The 24,645-nt window shown below is 35.1% G+C and overlaps 4 protein-coding genes across 4 annotated transcripts; 3 read left to right on the plus strand and 1 right to left on the minus strand.

Annotated features, from left to right (window-relative positions):
• Window positions 1–4,004: 4,004 nt before the first annotated feature.
• Window positions 4,005–8,848, plus strand: LOC110787605 (transmembrane 9 superfamily member 1). Its single transcript, XM_021992227.2, has 12 exons — window positions 4,005–4,254; window positions 5,453–5,645; window positions 5,771–5,875; window positions 6,022–6,039; window positions 6,138–6,235; window positions 6,363–6,515; window positions 6,858–6,992; window positions 7,074–7,240; window positions 7,477–7,571; window positions 7,664–8,037; window positions 8,120–8,393; window positions 8,532–8,848. The coding sequence occupies exons 1-12, from the start codon at window positions 4,159–4,161 to the stop codon at window positions 8,597–8,599; spliced, it is 1,776 nt and encodes a 591-aa protein (XP_021847919.1). The 5' UTR covers window positions 4,005–4,158; the 3' UTR covers window positions 8,600–8,848.
• Window positions 8,849–11,391: 2,543 nt separating this feature from the next.
• On the plus strand, window positions 11,392–12,501 carry LOC110787582 (uncharacterized). Its single transcript, XM_056835565.1, has 4 exons — window positions 11,392–11,703; window positions 11,788–11,951; window positions 12,109–12,148; window positions 12,242–12,501. The coding sequence occupies exons 1-4, from the start codon at window positions 11,532–11,534 to the stop codon at window positions 12,304–12,306; spliced, it is 441 nt and encodes a 146-aa protein (XP_056691543.1). The 5' UTR covers window positions 11,392–11,531; the 3' UTR covers window positions 12,307–12,501.
• Window positions 12,502–14,076: 1,575 nt separating this feature from the next.
• LOC110787593 (uncharacterized) lies at window positions 14,077–15,566 on the plus strand. Its single transcript, XM_021992220.2, has 3 exons — window positions 14,077–15,220; window positions 15,266–15,442; window positions 15,532–15,566. The coding sequence occupies exons 1-3, from the start codon at window positions 14,077–14,079 to the stop codon at window positions 15,564–15,566; spliced, it is 1,356 nt and encodes a 451-aa protein (XP_021847912.2).
• Window positions 15,567–17,470: 1,904 nt separating this feature from the next.
• Window positions 17,471–18,987, minus strand: LOC130467110 (uncharacterized). The gene is made up of 2 exons (XM_056835566.1): window positions 18,640–18,987; window positions 17,471–17,645 (listed from the first exon to the last, which is right to left on the minus strand). Exons 1-2 carry the CDS (start codon window positions 18,777–18,779, stop codon window positions 17,486–17,488), a joined length of 300 nt encoding a protein of 99 aa, XP_056691544.1. The 5' UTR covers window positions 18,780–18,987; the 3' UTR covers window positions 17,471–17,485.
• Between the last annotated feature and the right edge of the window lie 5,658 nt (window positions 18,988–24,645).

A 24,645-nucleotide genomic window follows, 5' to 3' on the forward strand; every position in this document is an offset into this window, starting at 1 on the left:
AAGCGAATTTCGCTCTACTTTAGGGATTATTTTTTTCGCGATCTTTTTTCGGGAACCTCCTAAAATTTCAACTAAAAAATGAAATGATTTTTCATTATTTCAATTGACGTAATGAGCCTTCCAATATTGGAAGGCTCATTACGTCGACTAGTCTCCGTGTCACTACCGGTACAGGCTCTCAAGTGACGAACGTCCCCCAAAGTTAAAGGAACTGCTCAGATCTCTGATAGGGTTTTAGGGTTTGTGTTTTTTGTATATGGTGTTTTGGGATTAATCTTTCGTATATATATGTATATGCGAAGGAAGGGAACTTCAATCTTGTGGAGTATAATATATTGGGATCCCTAATATATTTGTGGGGCCCGCTAGTTTTATACATCTCCTAAGAATTCCAAAGTCCAAACTCCACGTGACTCTTGGTTAATGAAACAAGATACAAAGCAACAACAGCATGCTCCGCGACTTGACCGGGGCAAACAATATTTGCCACAGTATACCTGCTAGTTTTGTACAATTAAACTCCAAATATTAATCACTTTGCATTATCAGATCACCAACAAATTATTATACTTACAATGAAACATAAGCCCTGACATAACTACTGGAAGATAAACAAGGTTGGCGAGAAACATCCTCTTAGCATTCTTCGTGGTTCTGCTAAAGTATAGAAAGACATTGTTGTACCACCTATCGCCAAAGTAAGCAATTATGATTAAAGACAAAACCATCCAAAGTTTAAACTCCTATAATACCAAATACACAGGAAACATCAGAACGGAATCCAAACTAGCAGAATGAATTTACGGAGTACTCCGTATAAGTTATCTAAAGAAAGTTGTCCTTTTGCTAAGTAATTTTTGCTCATTACTTGTGAATCTTGTGGAAGTCACTCACATTGGTAAATACATATGTAAAATCATGCCTGGGATTAACTATTGCCAGTTTCATGGTATGGAATTGTTCTAAGAAATAAGTAATTGTCAGTCAAAATGGGAAGTTGCTGGAATAATATTATAGCCTTATAGGGTTTGTTGAGCATTAAAATTGTTACTCCAAAGATATGTGTATTTGGTGAATCAGATTTCAAAATATGGGTATTTGGTGAAATAAACATTAAAATAGGGGTATTTGGTGAATTTGAAATTAGGTTAATGGAGCACTAACGGCGCGTCATTAGTAAGGGTCTGGGTATTAAGTTTTATTTAAGGGGCATTTTATGCATTATCCAAACTTGATTAGCGTTTGATGAATTACGCCAAAATTCGGAGGTATTTCATAAAAAATCCGTAAAAATTAACGAAAATTTATTCAGTGTAGAGGTGAAGTACATGTGTAGCACCAATTTTTTTAAAAAAAATACAGTAGGAAAAAGTGACAAATTAGAGTAGTTTTTAATTGTAATTTTAAAATTAAAATTTTAAATTTTTGTATTATTTTACAATTTATAGTCAAGCAGTCACATATATAAATTAACTAGATTCATTCATAAAACTAAAGAGCCAAGATTTAAGGATGTTACTTTTTTTAACTAATGTTCTAAGGTAATATTTAACCAAGGGTCTATGTTTATTAAGTGTCAATTAGTTGAACCTGGCCAAAAAGTATATCCTAGAATTCAAACGGTGAAAAAAATAAAGTTGGATTCCATACGGTGAAAAATATAATAACTTGGACCTTGTTTGTTTTCTTAACTCTGTTTAAGTACAAAAAATAAAATTGCTCACATTAATTATTTGTTAAATCGCGGGCATGATAACACACGTAAAAAAAATATAAAGGGACGGAGATAGTATATTTTATTAGCTTGAAGTCCAAAACTCTAAGCAAGTTGGCTAAATCTTTTGATGCTTTTGTAATTTCTCATGTGAAAAGGGTAGGCAATACGGTAGACCGTAGACCATAATGTGGCAAGGTGAGATACTCGGTGTTGCACATAATTAATTTGTATAAACTTTTATCCCTAATATAATTTGTATAAACTCTTATCCCCAAACTTGATTTGATATAAAACTGCTGTGTGGCCCGAGCGTTGCCCGGGTTTTGACATTTATTCGGGTTTATTTTTTTGTAAATATGTGTCCATATAGATGGTGTCTTCAACGAATTGACGATGATGACACAAGATTAGCGACCGACCAACAACCTTTCCAATCTGAAACCCCACATTAGAAAATCAAAACAAAACTGAATCATTTTCTTCATCGTTAGTTGATTAATTACTTAATCTCCGTCAATGTTTCCCCTCTTCATCATTATTACACTCTATTACCCCAAACCTTTTGTAATTTGAGGCCTAAGCTAGTAAAGTAATAATTCTACATTTATAAATCATTTCCTTTTTTTTTTGCACTCACTTTTATTAAATTTATTATTTATTGTAAAGTGAATATATTTGTTTATATGGAAAGACACAACATAAGTTTGTAGTTGGTTAAGATGATAAGAAGTGTAACTTTTAACAAATGAGGTATAGTGTTCGATCCTTGCTACACATTTTTTTGGTTGCAAATGACATGTCATAATACTGATTTTGCACTCACTTTTATTAAATTTATTATTTATTGTAAAGTGAATATATTTGTTTATATGGAAAGACACAACATAAGTTTGTAGTTGGTTAAGATGATAAGAAGTGTAACTTTTAACAAATGAGGTATAGTGTTCGATCCTTGCTACACATTTTTTTGGTTGCAAATGACATGTCATAATACTGATTAGTGGTGACGTGACGTATAAAAAAAATGTATACGTGACACGTATACGTTTTTAAGAACGCCTTTTAATATATTAGTGTAGATAGATGCCTTAGGCTAACTTTCCAAAAAAAAAAAAAACCCTTCCACAATCCACAACTAATCATAGTCAACCAATATCAACACCATATTTTTTGGAGGGTACTAAATGCAGGTCGTATATTACCTAAATGAGATACCTTAATATTACTTAAATACATAGCACTACTTTTCTTAAATTATCCTTATTCTAATCTAAACTTATTCCTATACAAAAAATAACATATAATCACTCTTGTATTTAGTGACTTGTAAATTAACAACTTAACATTCACATCTATTACTTCTATACTAAAAGAGACACCAAGAATGACACGTGTCAATTCCTGATGCGATTTTTTACTTTTCTAAAAAAAATATCTGTTTTATTTTATTTTTATTCTCTACCCTTTTTGTAAACTATTTATGTATGGAACAAAATTTAGTTTATAAATTATGGTAATAATAGATACGACGTAATAATAATGATTCTAAATTAGTAATATTTTAGTCAAATCGCTATATTAATAATGCAAAATATATCACTCAATATTTTGGTCAAATGACCATATTAACATTTTAAATATGCATATTAGATGAATAAATTTAAACGGGTATGTTAAAAATGTTATAACTATGCAGTAGTTTGGGAGATATTCAGTTAAATATTTTGTGAAAAAAATATCAAAATCCGTGCGTGCACGGGATCTAATCTAGTACTCTATAAATCGATGGACAATAATGATAACTTACAAAATGATGATTATTTTACGATCCGTAATATTTGCAATCAAAATATTTTTTCTTGTCCAATTTCTTTACCGGAATATTATTGTAGAACAAATAACACTAGAAAATAACAACAATCATACATCCGAAGATATTTTCCGACGCATAAATAAACCTCCGGGCCAACTGTCGGAAATATTTACCGGTAGGAAGAGACTACCGCCGGAAATTCCAACTGGCAGTTCCTTCCTACCGCCAGAAATTCTATCCGGCAGTCACTTCTTACCTTCGGAAATTCCAACCGGCAGTCCCTTCCTACCGCCAGAAATTCTAACCGGCAGTCCATCTTTTGTATTTTTGAGAATTTTCAATTTAAAAGGGGTCATATGATTCTACATTTAGGAATTTTTGTACTGCATTTAGTACTTACGTATTTTTTAAGGGAAATATTAAGACTTTTTTTTTTTTGAAAGGTAAGACCTTAATTAAGACCTTAATTAAACACCAAAGTATGAAACTGGGGGAGTATCAACTTAATTTTAAATAAAATAAAAAATAATAAAAAATTCTTCTCCGAAGCTCATTTCTCCTCCAAATCAACTCGTCCTTTTGCAGATCCGACCGTTAGCTGAAGCCACATTCTGTCTCCTCCACCACCATGCCCACCACCACCACCGTCAGATCTATCTCTTTCCTCGCCTTCACCGTCATTCTCATCTCTTCGCCCGTTTTAGCATCCGAGTCGGATCACAAGGTACACGGGTTTTTTGGTGGTTCTTTTTTGTTGCATTGTTGTGTTTGATTTTGATCTCTTGTTTGATTGAGTTTTGATTGTAATTTCATTCCAGATCTTGCATTTTTGCGTTTGTGATTGTGGGATTTTTTATTTTGGTTGATTTGATGTGTTATCGTGAATTTGTGATGCCCGTTTGATTTTTTCGGCAAATAATTTAGTTTACAATTTCCAATGTCTCGAATTAGAAACATGTAATCTATCGCTAATTTCGTTGGAAAATGAAAAAAGTCAATAGGAAGTTAGTAATTTGAAGCAAAAGAGGCCATGTGGGAGTCAGATAAGCATGATCATACTGTTTTGCAACAGTGTGTACATATTCAGATAAGTTCTTAGCCTTTTTTTGTAATGACTTGTATTGTACGGGTTCATACTGAAGAAAGCTAGGTTTAGATTAGATGATCTTGAGTTACCCTTGCCCGTGGACACTGGCTCGTGATGTTTCAATTAGAAGAGAAGTCGGGGAGATGTGGTGGGGTTGGGCTGGAGAAGAAGTATGTTAGAGGATAGGAGCCTACCAATGAGCATAATAAGAGCTGTTGAAACTGTTAGAAGATAGGAGCCTACCAATGAGCATAATAAGAGCTGCAGAGGTATGCATTCTTTCACAAGGAAAGGCGAAACAACATTGGCCTGACACTCTGGATAATGGATATGTATAGAGAAGTGCATTCGAGAGAGATTTTATCAAATAAGATGGTCTGATTCCGCTAGACTATTCAGAACAATGTTTTCTACTCATACTTTACTATGACATTGCCCTTTTCAGTATTTTGGAACGTTTAGTAGATGTTCTACAGATTCTTATTTGTGTCAGTTGTTCTGTTAAGTTCTCAGCCTATATAATCTGGGTGATGTTGAAGCTATTGCTAGAATGAAGTCACTGCCATCTTCTTTAATGTGTCCACAATCTGAAGCTAATGTCCCCGCCCCCACACACACACCCCTTCTCTATGCCTTTTCATTTTTTCAAATTGTCAAGGCCTCTGAAATCCTTGCCCTCCATCATAGTGACTGGTGAGGTCTTGTGAATGACTTACATTGCTCGTGTCTGCTTGTGAGCATGCAACTTTCTGTTACTTTCTTGATGGCTTCCTAATTATTAGTAACTCATTTTTGTTCTTTTTTCTTTTTGTGTTCTTATTTTGAATTCCTATAGTATGAAGCAGAGGAGCATGTAACTCTTTGGGTGAACAAGGTTGGTCCATACAACAATCCACAAGAAACTTATAATTACTTCAGCCTTCCATTTTGTCGTCCATCTGGGAATTCTGGGCACAGGTGGGGTGGCTTGGGTGAGGTTCTTGGTGGAAACGAACTTATTGATAGCCAAATTGATATCAAGTTTGGAAGTAAGTCTTGGTTCCTAAGCAGATACTATATCTGTTAGTCTTTTATTGTTCATCTGTCTATGGCTGTGTGAAATATGTACACTATTACCTGATCCTAAAATGTGTTTGTTTATTTTATTTGTCAGAAAATACTGACAAGACAACCATATGTGAGCTTGAACTTGATCCTACCAAGGCCAAACAATTCAAAGATGCAATTGAAAATTCCTATTGGTTTGAATTTTTTATTGGTATGTCATATAGTCATGAAAGCCATGAACTGTTAAGCATCATGATTCCAGTCTAGTATCTAAATAATTTTCTTTTATTCTCACTGACACATTGATTGTGACTTTTGTTTTCCATTTGACCATCATGGCTTCTCAACAAACTCCAGATGATTTACCTCTATGGGGTATGCACTCTGCTCTTCCCTGGCTACTCATTTCATTTTATTTCTTTTAAAATAATTAGTTCCTGTTTCAATTACCTACAACTTCTATACTCGCACAGGTTTTGTGGGAGAACTGCATTTTGATAAAAACGTTGAAAATGCTAAACGTGTTCTATATACCAACAAAAACTTTATAATCAAATATAATGGCAATCAGGTAACTTCGCTTGCCCTTGTATTTCAGTTATATAGCTTCCTTTTTAGACCTTCTTTCCAAATTGTAATTGTTATTTTGCAGTATAAATATATAACAGAATACCTGAATATGAATTGTTATTTTGCAGATCATTCATGTTAATCTCACTCAGGACAGTGCCAAGCCAGTGGAAGAAGGGAAGGTCTATGACATGACGTACACAGTCAAATGGATTCCTACAAATGTTCCTTTTGCCAAGCGTTTTGATGTATATTTGGATTATCCCTTCTTTGAACACCAGGTTTGCACACCTCATCCAACTGAAGTTTGATTATGCTTTTTAATCTTACTGTTGGCATGCTGAAATCGAGAGTCCTTGCTTTGTTGTTTTCGGATTCTTTTCCGTGTCATGTGGCTGAGTTTCAGAATCTTATTTTTGTTTATGCTTTTTGGAACTAGCTATATGTTCTCTTCATCCTAAAATAAATGTCTTCTAAGCTTTGTGCGTACTCCGTATTAAGGAATTGTTAGTTTTTGCAACGGTAGCCAAAAGTGAAAAGTATTATGGAGTTGATTAGTATTTTTAACTGAAATTTAATATCCTATTTTGAATGGTCTTGTCTAATTTAATTTAATTTGGCAGATCCATTGGTTCTCCATTTTCAATTCGTTTATGATGGTCATTTTCTTGACTGGATTGGTGTCTATGATATTGATGCGTACTCTTAGAAATGATTATGCGAAGTATGCTAGGGAAGATGATGATTTGGAAACCTTGGTGAGACTCTTCTCTTGTTGTTTCCATCATTTGCCCACACCAACTTTCCTATTTTAGCTGAACTTGGATATTTATGATCAGGAAAGGGATGTTAGTGAAGAGTCTGGTTGGAAACTTGTTCATGGGGATGTTTTCCGTTCTCCGCGCAACTTAGCTCTGCTTTCAGCTGTTGTTGGTAACGGGGCCCAGCTGGCAACTCTGGTTCTCCTTGTTATCAATCTGGCAATTATTGGAATGTTGTATATAGGGTATGTATATGAGATACTTGATATCAAGCTATCTTACACTGGAATTATGTGTTACTAAGATGTCTATTTCATATCTGGTGTGCACCATTAGATAATGGTTTGAATGACTGCTTATTCTTTATTGCTTTCACATCGAAAGGTTGAGATGTTTACACTGTTCTTGCGTACAAGACTACAGAGCCACCCCTTGTTACACATATTACTTTCTAAAAATAGCACTATTATCTTTATTTCAGGAGGGGAGCCATTGTCACAACATTCATTGTTTGTTATGCCTTGACATCATTTATATCAGGTTATGTGAGTGGTGGAATGTACTCTCGTAATGGTGGTATGTGATAATTCTCTTAAAACTTAATCGACCTACCTTTCCTTTTCAATGTTACTGCTATAAATCTGTTGATGTATATTCTGTCTTGTCAGGTAAAAGTTGGATAAAGACGATGATTCTGACAGCTTCCCTATTCCCATTCTTGTGCTTTGGAATCGGATTTGTCTTGAACACTATTGCTATATTCTATGGATCTTTGGCTGCCATCCCGTTTGGGACTATCGTAGTAGTTTTTGTCATTTGGGCTTTTATCTCGTTCCCTCTCGCACTCCTTGGAACTGTAGTTGGACGAAACTGGAGCGGATCTCCAAACAATCCATGTCGGGTGAAGACTATACCTCGACCCATCCCTGAGAAGAAATGGTATCTGACTCCATCAATTATATCTCTTATGGGTGGATTGCTACCCTTTGGGAGCATCTTCATTGAGATGTATTTTGTTTTCACATCCTTTTGGAATTACAAGGTGTCCTTTCTTTTCAGCAGTTGTTGTTGATAATTACTCCCGTACTTTTGTCCAGCGGCTCATGCTTTCTTACCACTTGCAGGTATACTATGTTTATGGATTCATGCTCCTTGTATTCCTGATTCTCATCATTGTTACTGTTTGTGTGACGATTGTGGGAACATATTTCTTGCTGAATGCTGAAAACTACCACTGGCAATGGACTTCATTCCTTTCTGCCGCGTCCACTGCCATCTATGTCTACCTATACGCAGTTTACTACTATCACGTGAAGACCAAGATGACGGGTTTTTTCCAGATCAGCTTTTATTTTGGCTACACTTTGATGTTCTGCCTTGGGCTGGGAATTCTTTGTGGTAAGTGTCTTCTAAAATCTTTCTAACGTAAATTCCTGTATAGCAAGGATAGTCATTGAATTCCACTATAATGCTTCTATCTTGAATTTGAGGTGTGTTACCCATGAACTTAACCCTGTCTTACATCTTTAATATCAGGGGCTGTTGGATTCATGGGATCCAACCTTTTTGTACGTAGGATCTACAGAAACATCAAGTGCGACTAAGTTATGCAGCTCGTCTCACAAACATATTGGGTTGCTATTACCAACTTGGAAATGGGATTTCTGTGAATACGAGAAAATTATATCAGGAATTGGGAAGGAGGATGCTAGGGTAGATAAGGCGAAGCTAAGCTTTGTGAGATTGTGAGAATATGTAATTTTTGTCACAGGAAATACACAATTTTTCACTGTAACTTTTGTAGTTATACTTATATGGAAGAAATGGAATTTGAGAAGTACCCTTCATTTCGACGCCTTACAAATGTTACAATGATCTCCTCATTGGTGCATACTCCTTCCGTTCCTTTTTATTGCCCCATGACTAATAGCAATAATAATAATAATAATATACTGCAGGGTTTTTTTTTTAAACGAGTACTACAAAATTATTTGACCAAAAGATTCTAACATATCTGTTTTCAATCTTAATATTACAAGGATGACAATAATATCTATTTTACTACCATAAAAATATTATACTCTTAATTATGTAAAACATATATTTCACATATCTGCAATGAATATAATAACTTTGTACAAAATTGTGAACAAATAAGAAAATATCCTACAAAATCACAACAATAAAGATATTCTAAAACACATTTTTTTTCCTTCAATCAATTACATTATTTCTGCACCAGGAATTTTAAAAAAAAAAAGGATTAGGGTGATTAAAAAAAATAGAGCAAGGATTAACAAAAACGAAGGAAAAACAATCAAGATTATCATATGAACCATCAATGTCATCAAATCAACCAAGAAGCCCACTTGGTGATCGATATATCAAACAGTAAGATTTTATTACGAATAATCCATGTCCTTTTTTTCGTTTTTTTATCTCTTAAGTTTCTTGAAATGAGTACTATGAAATTATTTGACCAAGATTTCAGTGAATGCATAAATAAAATGTTGAGAATTCTGAATACATGTATGCACTTAATTGGTAATAATTTTATCATGAATATTTGACCAGTAATTTTTTTTTTTTGACAAAAATGACCAGTAATTTAATTGATAGAGAATTGTAAAAAGAGAAAATATTTGACCAATAGTTTAATTGATAAAGAATCGGAATCTATGGTTATAGTTTTGGAAATTACCTATTGCGTATCAAAATTTATGGTTATTAATTTAGGAAAAAATCTAACACAAGTTTACTTAACAGAAACGAGAATCTTTTACAAATACCATATATATAGGGCCGCAAATGAGTCGAGTCGAGTAATAACCTTATCGAGCTAAGCTTGTGAAGAAATATTTGTGTTTGAGTCGGCTCAGCTTGAACGAGCTTTAATTTTCTTTTGTTCGAGCCAGGGTCGTTTAATTAAATAATTGCTCGAGCTCGTCTTGAGCTTGCTCGTTTATATTTCGAGCTCGAGCTCAAACCAAAAGAGCTTTAGTAAACGAGTTTTGCAACTCAGACTTTTTATAACGATAAAAAAAAGCTTTTTAACAGGTAAAGAATTAAAATTGCGAGTACATGAGTTCCGTAATTTACATAGTAACTATATGATTTCTATAGTTTCGTTTCATCTTTTTTTTAATTGATAATATTTTTTTGTTTGATAATTATATAAATTTTTCAATAAGTATATGATTCAGATAATGGCTATATAATTTATTTTTTTCCTATGTAATTATTTTAGTAACTATATAGTTTATACATTGAATACATAAACTTTAAACAATGACTATATTACTTATGTAACCATTATAGGAAATACTTTTATTAGGATATATTATTGGGAATAAATTAGTTTTCCTTTTATGTTAATCTTATTATTTTTAATAATAATTATATGTTTTCCACATCTACTATATTGTTTTAGTAGGGATTATATCAACACTCAAGCAGTACTTATATGATTTTAGGATGACAATATAATTTTAGCATTTACTATTTTATCGTTACAGTTACTATACGGTAAACATAGTTAAGAAGCGAAAAGTTAGAAAAGTTAAATTTAAGAAAGAAGAAGAATTGGGAAATGAAGATAACGAGAAAATGGAAGAGGACGAGGACGTGGGCGAAAGAAAGAAGGCAATCACAGTCAAAATAAATATATACATATATATTCTTTTTTCTGTCGAGGTATATATTATTGTAGTAGTTATATTTGGTATATTTTCTTATGTTGATGAATATATAATATTTTCTTATGTGCCATCTTGTCCAAAGCAAGAGAGCCCCCGCCCCCTTCGCTAATAGAAGTTGCTTACTCTCCTGAATAACTGACTAAGCCGTGCATAAGAGATCATTCTCCAAAAGGGACAGGGCCAAGCCTTTAGGTTGTTTAAGTTCTGTTAAAAACTATAGGTTCCTTTGGAATCCTTTTAACTTAATGTAATATATTGCTTCGTTTCTGTGTAAAAAAAAAATAACTACCTAAGTTGATGAACGGTTCAATAGTTTCTATGAATATATTAGCATTCTAACTCAAGTGTCAGCATAGTGTGTGTATTGAAGTTGGAACAAACAAGAAAAATACGAATTATTTTATAATTACTCTTTTTTTCGGTAAATAGAAAATATTATTAACCAAAATGGAACAAGAAACTATACAACCATGAAGAGTTACAACCAAGCAACCCTTCAAAGAGGCGCCACAGACAAAAACTCAAAGACACTTACAAATCCAACCCCACATCATGGAGTTTGTGGCTCATAAAACACCTGACAAAGACCACATACTGGATTTTTCTAACAAGACTATCTCTATTATATAAGCCAGCTCCTGAGGGCTTTTTAGTAAAATGACTTTTCGTGTCCACCTAGCAATTTACAAAAACACCCTCCCCGGTTTTATTTCAAACCCTAAAAATTCCATTTGAGTGCAGCAGCACCTCGGCAATTCTTCATCTTCTCTCATTCTCTATCTTCCATTCTTCGATTCATCTTCGTCTTCTACCTTTGAGATCGGATTCTTTTCGTTTAATGCGGTGGATTCTAGCAAAGCGGTGGAGCCATCCGAGAATGCAGATTAATGCGCAGAGGAAAGCGACGAGGATGACAACGAAGTCGCCGGCCAACGTATTCTCCGCCGCTTCCTTAGCGCAGCAGCCACCGTATTCGCTTTTCTATTTCCATCAGAAGTTCAGATCTGAAGGTAAAATCTTCCCTCATTTCCTTTATTATTTTCATGTACTCATAGTTTTTGTTGTAATGCGATGAGTGTTCACATTCTTCTTAGATCTCACTTTCGATCAGAATAAGAGAGAGAAAAAAAAACCCTCAAATCTTTCGTTCGTAGTAGCAATGAAACCACTTAATCAAGTAATTATGCTTTTTGAGAAACCAATTTGCAGCATTTGCCTCCTTTCTTTCTCTCTCATCATCGCCTTGATCTTCACCAGGGTAAGCTTTCAATTTTTATCTTTTTTTTGCCTATTAATTTTCTGGGTTTTTGTTGAATCTTTAATGTTTGCTTTAATCTTTCAATTGATTCCAATACCCAATTATTTGAACAAGAAATATCCGTTTAATTAACCTTGGATGTTGTTGCTGCATATAGGCCAAGAGAACCAAGAAGGTCAGGATTGTTGGGAAATACGGTGAGTTCTTCTGTGATGATGTTAAAGGATGTCATATTGCATAACATAATGCCATTTGATTGGAATTTCTTTTGGTTTGGCAAACTCATGAAGATTCACTGAGGAATAAGATCGAACAGGTGGTTGGCAAACCAAATCTGCTGCGAATTTGTGGCTAAATTACAAAACAGAATATATGGGGATGCTTCAAACATCACTGAGATTATAAAAATGAGCGATTAATTTGATACCCAGATGGATTATTGGATTACAACAATAGGGTGGTCAAATTTATTGAAAAAAAATAGTGCGAAATTAGCTGATCCCCATTTTGGTGTTTGAAGTTGGAGACAATTTGTGGCGAATCGAAACTATTTGCCTATTTTTGTGGATTTATATTGTATTCTGTGTAGTATAGTTCATTAAGTTATTTTGGGTGGATTTCTCTGTAATTTCAAAATAGAATTGAGGATGGGTGAGACACTGAGACTGTGAGAGGGAGGAGTTAGGACATTCCGAAAAGGGGGAAGTTAGTGCCCACTAACTAGAGGTCTGGCATATGGCATAACTAAGTTAGTGCCTTTTTCTATAACTATATTTTTTTCGTCATGGTTGCAATTGTATAATTCGGAATTATGTTGTTTTGTGGTTGATTATTATAGAAGGGTTCTATTAATTCCTAAAGTTTGATGTTCTATATTAATTCTTTATTTTGGTACTAAGATTTAAATTCTTTGTCATGTAAAGGGCATGATTACTTTGTTTCACTATTTTGATGTATGATCATTTAGTATAACCTTAATTTTTTTTTAAATAGAAATTTTGTGAACATTTGTTCAATCCAATATTTGTATTTAGTGGTAGTAATACAATTTTAAGCTTTTATATAATCCCGCACGCATCGCGTGCATATAAGACTAGTAAGTCTATAAGGCATCAGTAATACAATTTTTAAATCTCCTAGCATTTAATTTCTTTCCTTCCAAACATGATAAGTAGTAATTATGAAGGTCAACTTGTATAGCTGATGCAAAGCCGAATTCCTTCTAGTCTGGGCAATAGCAATCTCCACCTTCCGAGACCACTCATAGCTTGTTCTGCTATGATTCATCCATCTCAGAATCTCCTGTCAAACCTCAGCAGAAAAAGGACAAATGAAGAAAATGTGCTCCATGGATTCATTAACATGCTTACAGAAGATGCAAATAGGATCATGATGTATTCCATTTTTGTTAGTCTATCACATTAGCAAGTCTACTTTGAATAGCTATTCTTACAGTTATAGTCCCTATTTTATTTTGTTATAAGTTACTCATTTTGTTATAATTGTTCTAAAAAAAACATAACATAAGATGCAAATAAATTAGGTTACTAAGTACTTAGTGTTGGTATTCCCTCTTGTAAGCAAGCACGAGCTGCATGTTTAACCATGCACATGCATTATGAAGCTTCTAGAAACAACTCTAACTACTTTCCCTACAAACAAGGAAGGTTGTTAGAAGGTTGTTAGGTTTGTTAGATGATGATCAATGCTGATCATCCTTGTAATATTAGTCAGCTTAGTATATTGATGCTGAAGTGTACAAATAGAAGCTCATGATTAGCTAGTACACATCATTGGTGTTAATTTAGATTAGTGTATATATAGCATACATTGTAAACACTTTGCCTAATTATTCATTCAAGAAATAATACTCTACTTCCTAAAACTCTCTCTCAAATTCTTCGAACAGATTTTCATCCAACAATGGTGAAATCTGACATGGTATCAGAGCAGAATCTTTAGATCCTGGTGAGTGTTTTCTTTTGCAATTTCACTCTGATTACTTGATCAAACTGATCAAGTCATTATCTCAAACTGAATCATCAGTTTCTTCTTCGATTTCATTCTGCTCAGCAATTTCCTTCTTGATTTTCTGTAGAAATTCTATCTAGAAATTTTTTCAAAGATGCCTGATGATCAGGATTCTTCTCTTAATCCAAACTCTGCATATTATCTCAGCAACAATGATCTTAATACCTCGAAATTGGTTAACATAGTATTTGATGGCAAATGCTTCAATGACTGGAAAAGGTCTATGGTGATTGCTTTATCTGCTAGGAACAAGTTGTGTTTTGTTGATGGAACTATGAATCAGCCAGCTGTTGGATCAATAAACTTCAGAATTTGGAACAGGTGCAACGATTTGGTAATATCCTGGATGCTAGGATCTCTTGAGGTTTCAATTGCAAGGAGTGTGCTATACTTGAAAACTGCTAGAGAAATCTGGTTGGATCTTGAGGAAAGATTTTGTCAATCTTCTGGTCCACAGTTGTTCACAATACAACAGAAACTTTGTGATCTGAATCAAGAAGATGATGAGCAAATTTCAAGTTTCTTTACCAAGATCAAGCTTCTTTGGGACCAGCTTGATGGCCTTGATCCACTTCCATCATGTGTTTGTACTGGTTGCAGCTGCACATTAACTCAAAAACTTTTGAAATCTCAACATGATCAGAGGTTAATACAATTTCTGATGAAGTTGAATCAGAAATATGATCATTCAAAGAGCACTATTCTTATGATGTCTCCATTGCCAACAATTTCAAAGGCATATGGACTACTCCTGCAAGAAGAGCAGCAGAAAGAAGTCAACAGCAACAGGACTCATAATATGGAATCAACTGTGTTTACTGCAAGGAAGTTTACTGACAATAGACCATATAAATCTACCTATGCTTCTAACTCTGGTAGTTTTGGTGTTCAGAATGCAAGCAGTGGAAATCAGCAAAGGAATTTTACCTATTCTAGAAATAATCTGTACTGTGAACATTGCAAGATGAAAAACCACACTGTTGACAAGTGTTGGAAACTACATGGCTATCCTAAAGATTTCAAAGGCAGAGGAAAAAGAGTAGCAGCAGCAGCTCAGTTGGAAGAATTCACTGAGAAAGAAAACCAAATTGAGTCAGACACAGGAGTTGTTCATGCAACTTTCACAGAAGAGCAATACAATCAGCTTTTAAGCTTTCTCAACACTCAGAAAACTGCTAATCAAGCTGAACACTCAGGCTCTAGTTCACTTGGATTAGCAACTGCTACTCAGCTGAGAGGTACATTCTGTTTATTTTCTAAATTCAAAACTAAATGGATTTTAGATAGTGGAGCAAGTGATCACATGTGTTCAGACAAAAGTATGTTCAGCAATCTAGAACCAGTTGATGATAAGTGTCATACAATCACAATTCCTAATGGTGCAGAAATTCAAGTAACACACAAAGGCACAGTTGATCTAGGAAGAAATATAACACTTAGGAATGTGTTGTTTGTGCCAGGTTTCCAGTTTAACCTGATTAGTGTTTCCCAACTATGCTGTGATATTGAGTGCACAATTTTGTTTACACATGGTGAATGTTTTGCACAGGACCTTTCCAAGAACAAGCACATTCTGCTTGGTAAGTTGGACAAAGGCACTAGTAGAAAAAACCCTTATTGCAGCGGGCTTTTAGACCCCTGTTGCAGCGTACATCGTATGCTGCAACTGGGGGGCCTGCAACAAGTCTGAACTTGTTGCAGCGTACAATGTTCGCTGCAAAAAGTACTTTTTTGCAGCGTACATATGCATGTACGCTGCAACAAGTGTCAAAATTTTGGCAAAAATAGTGACTTGTTGCAGCGTACAAAGAAGTGTACGCTGCAAAAAACTCCACTTGTTGCTGCGTACATCTATTTGTACGCTGCAACAAGTCTGAAAATTTGCCTAAATTTAGACCCTTGTTGCAGCGTACACATATATATGTACGCTGCAACAAAGCACTTTTGGCGGGAAAATTCTAATTTTGTTTAGGGACTTTGCACCAAATATAGAAACCTGTCATAACAATAATAGAATATCACAACCTGTATAACAAATATATAAACAATAACTGTAGTTTTGTATATATTCCAAAACCAAAGTGCACGTACTAATACATTTAAATATATGTACGTTCCAATTTCAACGTACGCATACATTTTAATACAAAATATTGTTCTATAACATCTAAGCCAACTCGATCAAACGCGCTCAGGCCAATAATAAATACTTTCTGGTAAAAAACTTAGCCCATTGCTCACGAACCACATCAATTTCCTCACTAGCATAAGGCGCATTCCTGTAGTATAGACCTTCAAAAACAAAAATTTGATGGGAGCATTAGATTAAATGTCATTTTAGTCTAAATATGAACTATAACGACCCAATGAGCCTTAAATGTGCATAAATAGATTGAAATGAGTATTTGAAAACTTTAAAAATAAGCATATTAAACATGTAATAAGTTAGAAATAAGTCATTAGGTTCTTTAGTTCACATTTGGGAACGAAAATGTCATTTTAGTCTAAATATGACCTATAACGACCCAATGAGCCTTAAATGTGCGTAAATAGATTGGAAAGGGTCTTGGAAACTTAAAACTAAGAATATTAATCATGTAAAGGGTTTAAAATGAGTCTTTAGGTTCTTTAGTTCAAGGTTAGGAGCGAAAATGTCTCATTTTAGCCTAAATATGACCTATAACGACCAAACAAGTCTCAAATGTGCATAATAGATCGGATTGAGTCTTGAAAAGTTAAAAATAATCATATGAATCATGTAATAAGTTTGAAATTAGTTTTTAAGTTCGTTAGATCAAAGTTGGGAGCGAAAATGTCATTTTAGCCTAAATATGACCTATAACGGCCAAAGAAGTCTCGAATGTGCATAAATAGATTGGAGTAAGTCTTGGAAAGTTAAAACTAATCATATAAAATATTTAATATGTTTAAAATGAGTCCTAAGGTTCTTTATTTCATATTTGGGAGCAAAAAAGCCTCATTTTAGCCTAATATGACCTATAACGACCAAACAAGCCTTAAATTTGCATAAGTAGATTGGAATGAGTGTTAGAAAGTTAAAAATATTCATATTAAACATATAATAAGTATAAAATGAGTCCTTAGGTTCTTTAGTTCAAAGTTGGGAGCGAAAATGCTTCATTTTAGCCTAAATATGACCTATAACGACCAAACAAGTCTCAAATGTGCATAATAGATCGGATTGAGTCTTGAAAAATTAAAAATAATCATATGAATCATGTAATAAGTTTGAAATTAGTTTTTAAGTTCGTTAGATCAAAGTTGGGAGCGAAAATGTCATTTTAGCCTAAATATGACCTATATATAACGGCCAAAGAAGTCTCGAATGTGCATAAATAGATTGGAGTAAGTCTTGGAAAGTTAAAACTAATCATATAAAACATTTAATATGTTTAAAATGAGTCCTAAGGTTCTTTATTTCATATTTGGGAGCAAAAAAGCCTCATTTTAGCCTAATATGACCTATAACGACCAAACAAGCCTTATAGCAATTCAAAAATTGAAGAGACCATAAAGGAAGCAAAGGTTGTTACCAGGATGGCAGGTTTCCCTGTAACTAGTAGTTCAGTACAAGTCATCGATCCAGCCCTAGAAACAATAAGATCTGCAGCTCCATATCCCATGTCCATAGAACGCAAAAACCTTATAAAAAACGAAAATTATGTTCAGATCATGTACGGGAAAAAAAGAACAATCAGATGGACTTTACTGATCCTAAAGATGATAGTAAAAGTTTTGAGACACACACGCAAGCATATATATATATATATATATATATATATATATATATATATATATATATATATATATATATATATATATATATATATATATATATATATATCTGAAACAGACAAAAGAGGTTTACGGATAATGATTTCGTGTTCAAAATCAACACAAAAAGTCAAGTACAAAATTGACAGTTGAAGCAGGCCTGTAAACCAAAGAAAAGATTTGGATCAACAACATTGACTTCCAGGAACAGAATTGGGTACTGAATAAAAGATAAAACATATACTTCCTTCATTCTATAACATAGGGGATTATCACACATTTTGATGAGGCCCATGTGATAAGGAGAGGAAGGGTGACAACTGACAACCACAAACCCCAAAAGGAATGTGACAATCATTTCATTTCAAAACAGCTAAAAAGGCCATTGTTAAAATTAATCAAGTATTCAAGAGCTGAGGGAATAAACTTGCTTCTGGGATAGGTTATTCTCTAGTCACCACTTATTAGTTATTATATGAATTTCTTTACAGGATAACAGTGAATTGGAACACGAGCAAAGATGCTCTAACCTAACGTAACAATGACTTATTATCTATGGTGAAGATAGGACACTTGTGGTACAGCAGTGCCAAAATATCCTCTCCAAGGAACCAAAATCTTATGCATTTGGTGTACAAGCTTGGCATGTAGCCTGCGGATTTATCTTGACAAATTGTAATTTGTAAATCAACATAGGCTAGGATTATCTATAGTTATATGAAGCAATTGAAGAGGAGTAAAACTACTCAGCTAGTTAGCAACTTAGTACAGTATGACAATAGCTTTCTCATAAATAAACATCAATGGAACATTGGAACAGCTATAATGGTGAGTTAAAATGGAATGGGAATCGAAAACTCACGGTGCCAATACCAATCGAGGATGGTTTCGAACAAGGCTCTCCATCTCATTGAATGATTCAACACCAGTCTCCCAAATTATATGCAAATTTGGCCGCTGCTCCAACATCTGAAAATAAATATTGAATAGAGCAATGTTCATAGAATTAGCCCCAAAGGATCCCCCAAGCACCAGCAGCACCACCGCCTCCGATTCTGATACCTTAGCCAACCTAGGGAAAAAATACGTCCTTGCCACGGCTTTTGACACAAACTTCTTTATTAACAACCTAACCGGATTCCCACTCACCACAATCTTCTTCTTTTCAGTAGGAAACCGGTCAACAGATGAATTATAAGCTACCAAAAAAAATCAAACCCTAACAATCAATATCGGAAAAAAATGTATTAATTAACACAAAAAATAAGAATAATTTATGTAATCAAACCCTAAAAATACGAAATTGGGGGAAAAATCAAGAATTGACTGAAAGCAAACCCTAAAAATACGAAATTAGGGAAAAACAAACACAAAAAGTTGGAAAACTATACCTCCTCAAACAGATTCGCGCAAGAGAGAGTAAGAGATCGAAATACTTGGGACTGTGACGGCGAGAACAGAACGCGATGGGGGAGATGAGGCGAGAACACAGACCCACCGGCGAAGACAGCGACGCAGGGCCGAGCAACGCCTGAGTTCGACGGCTGCTGAGTTCGACGGCGGCTGAGTTCGACGGCTGAGTTCGAAGGCCAGATGCTTGGAGAGAAGGAGTTGAGAGAGCGCTGGAAAATAAAATTTTGAGATATTTTGTTAAGTGAAAAAGCTATTGACGAAATAACGTTATTGCAGCAAAAAATTTTGAAACGCGGACTTGTTGCAGGGGGCAATAGCATGTACGCTGCGATAAAGTCGGGTTGTTGCTGCGGGCTTTTATTTTGTACGCTGCAACAAACACATTTGCTGCGAACATTTAAAATGTACGCTGCGATAACCCTTTAAAGGGTTTGACCCGCGTTGACCGACTGGTTGTTGAAGCGTATTTATACATGTACGCTGCAACAAGGGGGCTGCAACAGGGGTTTTTTTCTACTAGTGAGGCCTATATTGCTTAGATGAAGACTTACTATCAGACAGTTCAAAGTCCAATAACTATGCTCTTTCAAGTACTTCAGCAATTGAAGAAGCCAAACTGTGGCATCTTAGGCTAGGACATATTTCTTTTGGCAAAATAAAGAATATTAAAGGCATTGATGTCAAGGGTTGTTTAGCTGAGTGTTTCTGTCAAATTTGTCCCTTAGCCAAACAGACAAGATTTCCCTTCTCTGTAAGTAATATTAAGTCAGTACAACCTTTTGATTTGTTGCACATAGATGTGTGGGGTCCCTACTCTGTATATGACTCATCCAAATGTAATCAATTTCTTACAATTGTAGATGATTACACCATAATGACTTGGACTCATTTAATGAGAAATAAAACTGATTCTGTTAAAATCATGAGTGATTTTATTTTGTATGTTGAAAATCAGTTTGATCTTACTGTCAAGAAGGTTAGATCAGATAATGCTCTTGATCTGACAGAAGGTGGAATGAGAGAATTGTTTCTCAGCAAAGGAATTCTACACCAAAAGAGCTGTAGTTACACTCCTCAACAAAATGGAGTTGTTGAGAGGAAACATAAGCATTTACTTGAAACTGCCAGGGCACTTTCTTTTCAATCCAAACTGCCTGATAAGTATTGGAGTGATTGTGTTCTTACTGCAACTTTTCTCATTAACAGAATGCCACTGAAAAGCATTCAATTCAGTACTCCCTATGAAAGGTTGTTCAAACAACCTCCTGATCTTTCACACTTGAAAGTATTTGGTTGTTTGTGTTACATCAGCACACCTAAAGTCAATAGGTCTAAATTTGATCCTAGAGCAGATGCTTGTGTTTTACTTGGTTATCCACAACTCATAAAGCTTACAAAGTTCTCAACCTTACAACAAAGAAATCTGTCATTTCAAGGGATGTTACTTTTTATGAACATCACTTTCCTTTTCATTTTTCTCAAAATCCATCCACTGCATACTCTACTCAATTTTTCTTGCCTATTGAAACTCCATACACTTCTGATACACCAGATATACTAACATCAGATACATCAGACTCAAACACACACACTTCTGTTGATCAAGAAATTGACACTCACAGTTCTGGACCTTTTTTGTCCAATCCAGAATCATCACCCACTTCTTCTTCCCTTTCACATACTTCTCCTCCCATCTCTCCTACAGTATCTCTCCTAGAACCAAGAAAATCTACCAGAATTTCTAAACCTCCCTCTCATTTCAATGATTATATATGCCATAAACCTCCTAAACATTGGTGCAATCTTGTTGCATATGATACACTGCCAGACAATCACAAACTGCTCATTGCTGCTCATATGGAGCTTGTTGGACCTACTAACTATTCTGAAGCTGCTGCTGATTCTAAGTGGATTGAGGCAATGAACAAAGAAGTTGATGCTTTGCAGCACAACAAAACTTGGGATTATGTTCTCCTACCTAAGGGAAAGAAAGCAATTGGGTGCAAGTGGGTTTATAGAATTAAGAAGAATGCAGATGGATCAGTTGAGAGGTACAAGGCCAGATTAGTGGCTAAAGGATTTACTCAGAAATATGGCATAGATTATCATGAAACATTTTCACCTGTTGTTAAAATGGCTACAGTGAGGTGTTTAATTAGTCTTGCTGCCAGCAAAGGATGGAAATTGTTTCAGTTGGATATCAATAATGCTTTCCTACATGGTACACTTGAAGAAGAAGTGTACATGAAGATTCCTGAAGGGGTTCCAGCTCCACCTGGTTATGTATGCAAGCTGAATAAATCATTGTATGGGCTCAAGCAAGCTTCTAGACAATGGTTTGCAAGATTGCACTGTGAACTCAAATCTCAAGGCTACATTCAATCAAAAAATGACTATTCTTTGTTCATCAAGAAGGATTCTACTGATTTACTGTTGTTGCTGTCTATGTTGATGATATAATCATCACTGGCTCTAATGAAGACACTATTTCTGCACTTAAACAACATCTGCATCTTACTTTCAGCATCAAGGATCTTGGTCTCTTAAATTTCTTTCTAGGAATTGAAATTAGCCACACTGATGATGGATATATTCTCACCCAAAAGAAATACACCAAGGAACTTCTCCATGATTGTGAATGGGATCTCTCCAAATCTGTTGTTACTCCATTCCCTCTCAATCTGAAACTCACCACTGATGGAGTTGATTATCATGATCCAGAATTGTACAGGTGTTTTGTTGGCAAGTTAAACTTTCTCACTCACACCAGGCCTGATATTTCCTTTGCTGTCCAATCATTAAGCCAATACATGCACTCTCCTAAATTGCAGCATGTTGATGCTCTCATTCATACCCTTAAGTACATAAAGGGGACTACAGGTCAAGGTATCTTGTTACAAGCCACTGACAAGCTTACTTTACAAGCCTTTTCTGATTCAGATTGGGCAGCTTGTCCCACCACAAGGAGGTCTGTCACTGGCTATATTCTTTTGCTTGGTAACTCCCCCATCAGTTGGAAATCTAAAAAGCAAAGTACCATCTCTAAAAGTTCTTCTGAGGCAGAGTACAGAGCCATGTCACAGGCTGCTGGTGAGGTGACTTGGACAATTCGATTACTAGAAGAACTTGGTGTTAACAATCTCAAACCAGTTGAGCTTCACTGTGATAATCAATCAGCCATTCACATTGCTACCAATCCCATTTTCCATGAGAGGACAAAACACATTGAAGTGGATTGTCACTTCACAAGGGACAAAGTTCTGGAAGGACTTCTTCAACTGTCCTATTTGCCCACTCAAAACCAGCTGGCTGATATTTTCACTAAGGTTTTACCTGGAGTTCAACATAGAAACCTATCTAGCAAACTTAGCATGCTCAACTCTGATCTCATGCCTAGTTTGAGGGGGGGTGTTGGTATTCCCTCTTGTAAGCAAGCACGAGCTGCATGTTTAACCATGCACATGCATTATGAAGCTTCTAGAAACAACTCTAACTACTTTCCCTACAAACAAGGAAGGTTGTTAGAAGGTTGTTAGGTTTGTTAGATGATGATCAATGCTGATCATCCTTGTAATATTAGTCAGCTTAGTATATTGATGCTGAAGTGTACAAATAGAAGCTCCTGATTAGCTAGTACACCTCATTGGTGTTAGTTTAGATTAGTGTATATATAGCATACATTGTAAACACTTTGCCTAATTATTCATTCAAGCAATAATACTCTACTTCCTAAAACTCTCTCTCAAATTCTTCGAACAGATTTTCATCCAACAATGGTGAAATCTGACACTTAGTAACATTACTACTGCTTAGACGTTGAAAATGTCAGCGTGAAAATGTGAAAATGACTATGTGAAAATGTGTATTATATAAAGAATGAATATGTGAAAATGTCTGAGCTATGGGCGGAGAGAGAAAATGTATGAGCGAGAAGAGAAATGAGTCGTGTGTTTTTTAATTTCCCGTGATATAATAGGTAGATAGTTATATTTTACCCTGGTCCACACTGATTTTATATGAACCTGGTCCACGCAAGTTGTTTTGTAAGACATCTTTGTGAATATTCTAAGGAAACTTAGTCAAATACAACCCAACACAACTTAGCACTTTACGGGTTATAACCTCAAATTTTCATTTTTCTTAATTACAACCTACAACTCAAAGAAATTATGGTCGATTTGGGTATAATTAACAAAGAAAGTATATTTTTAATTTTGGGTTCTATAAATGGCGATTTGATTGGTAAATATGGTTTATTGATTAAATGGTTGTGTGGGATTACTCATCGCAGAGCAATTAAGAGGAATTAGATGCCATTGTTGTTTGTGTTATGATTAAATGACCCTTTTGGGCTTAAATGTTGATTTGTATGACAATTTGATATTGGAAAAATGAGAAGAAGTAATTGAAGAAATTAAAACACACACAAATATGTAAGGTGATTCATTCTTCAATGAGCTACATCCACCACGGGGGAGGGTTTGGAGCTTGTATTACTCTTCAATGGAGAAGGAATTGCAAAGAGGAATTCTCAAAGGTGAAGAAGAGAGAATTCTATGTATGCTTAGATCTAGGGTTTCAACCTCACTTGTGTTTCTCTCTCTTAATTCTGAAAATCTCATTACATTTGGTATTTATAGTGTTAGACATCAAAACAATCTAAGGGACAAGAAAAGACCACGTCGATTGAAGCTTGCGGAGAAGAAAACAGTTCACCCGCAGGGTTCGGCCGAACCAAGGTTAGGTTTGGCCGAACCAACCCAAAGTTTGGCCGAACCTCCAAAATCTTCAAGCTACTAATTCTTTTCTTGTTCGGTCGAACCATCAAAAGGTTCAGGCGAACTTCCAACAGGTTTGGCCGAACCTCAAACATGTTCGGCCGAACCTCCAAACTCTCCAAGATACTGACTCTTTTCATGTTCGGTCGAACCATCAAAGGGTTCGGCCGAACTTCCAACATGTTCAGCCGAACCTCCAACAGGTTCGGTCGAACCTCCCCTGCTTCAGGACAACTTATCGTTAAATAGTCATAACTCCCTCATTTCTCATCCAAAACGAGCTTATGACCATGTGTTGGAAAGCTATTGAACCAAGCTTTCACCTCCAACTTGAATCAACTCAATATAATGAGTAGTTCATGTGATATGTCCATCTGAAGTCGGTTCTTCCACTATAACAACCTCACATCCTTCAATAAGGATTCGAGGCACACCCAACAGTTTGTGGATGAAAACTCAAACAGGGATGAACTCGATGAGTCGAGAAGAAAAAATCGGGTGGGGTTATTGTTGTGATTGGGCGGAAATAACTGGGGAAATAAATTAAGTTTCTTAATTATTATTTTTATTAATGTATTATTTTTACTTGGAAATCAATTGAAAATGTATTAATGACATCACTTTTCGATTGTTTTTGTCGGAAAGTGGCTTAGGGTTGTAATTTGAAGTGAAGTATA

This window comes from Spinacia oleracea, chromosome 2 (genome assembly GCF_020520425.1).
Source record: "Spinacia oleracea cultivar Varoflay chromosome 2, BTI_SOV_V1, whole genome shotgun sequence".
Lineage (NCBI taxonomy): Eukaryota > Viridiplantae > Streptophyta > Magnoliopsida > Caryophyllales > Amaranthaceae > Spinacia > Spinacia oleracea.

Bases quoted from the DNA above. Each gene is read 5' to 3' on its own strand.
- LOC130467110 (XM_056835566.1), bottom strand. From the start codon at position 18,779: ATGAACATTGCTCTATTCAATATTTATTTTCAGATGTTGGAGCAGCGG. The intron at 17,646-18,639 runs GTGAGTTTTCGA...GTTTTTTATAAG, and splicing joins CCTCGATTGGTATTGGCACC to GTTTTTGCGTTCTATGGACA.
- LOC110787582 (XM_056835565.1), top strand. From the start codon at position 11,532: ATGCGGTGGATTCTAGCAAAGCGGTGGAGCCATCCGAGAATGCAGATT. The intron at 11,704-11,787 runs GTAAAATCTTCC...CATTCTTCTTAG, and splicing joins TCAGAAGTTCAGATCTGAAG to ATCTCACTTTCGATCAGAAT. The intron at 11,952-12,108 runs GTAAGCTTTCAA...TGCTGCATATAG, and splicing joins TCGCCTTGATCTTCACCAGG to GCCAAGAGAACCAAGAAGGT.
- LOC110787605 (XM_021992227.2), top strand. From the start codon at position 4,159: ATGCCCACCACCACCACCGTCAGATCTATCTCTTTCCTCGCCTTCACC. The intron at 6,236-6,362 runs GTAACTTCGCTT...GTTATTTTGCAG, and splicing joins TCAAATATAATGGCAATCAG to ATCATTCATGTTAATCTCAC. The intron at 7,241-7,476 runs GTATGTATATGA...TCTTTATTTCAG, and splicing joins ATTGGAATGTTGTATATAGG to GAGGGGAGCCATTGTCACAA.
- LOC110787593 (XM_021992220.2), top strand. From the start codon at position 14,077: ATGCCTGATGATCAGGATTCTTCTCTTAATCCAAACTCTGCATATTAT. The intron at 15,221-15,265 runs GTACATTCTGTT...AATGGATTTTAG, and splicing joins AACTGCTACTCAGCTGAGAG to ATAGTGGAGCAAGTGATCAC. The intron at 15,443-15,531 runs GTTTCCAGTTTA...TGTTTTGCACAG, and splicing joins GAATGTGTTGTTTGTGCCAG to GACCTTTCCAAGAACAAGCA.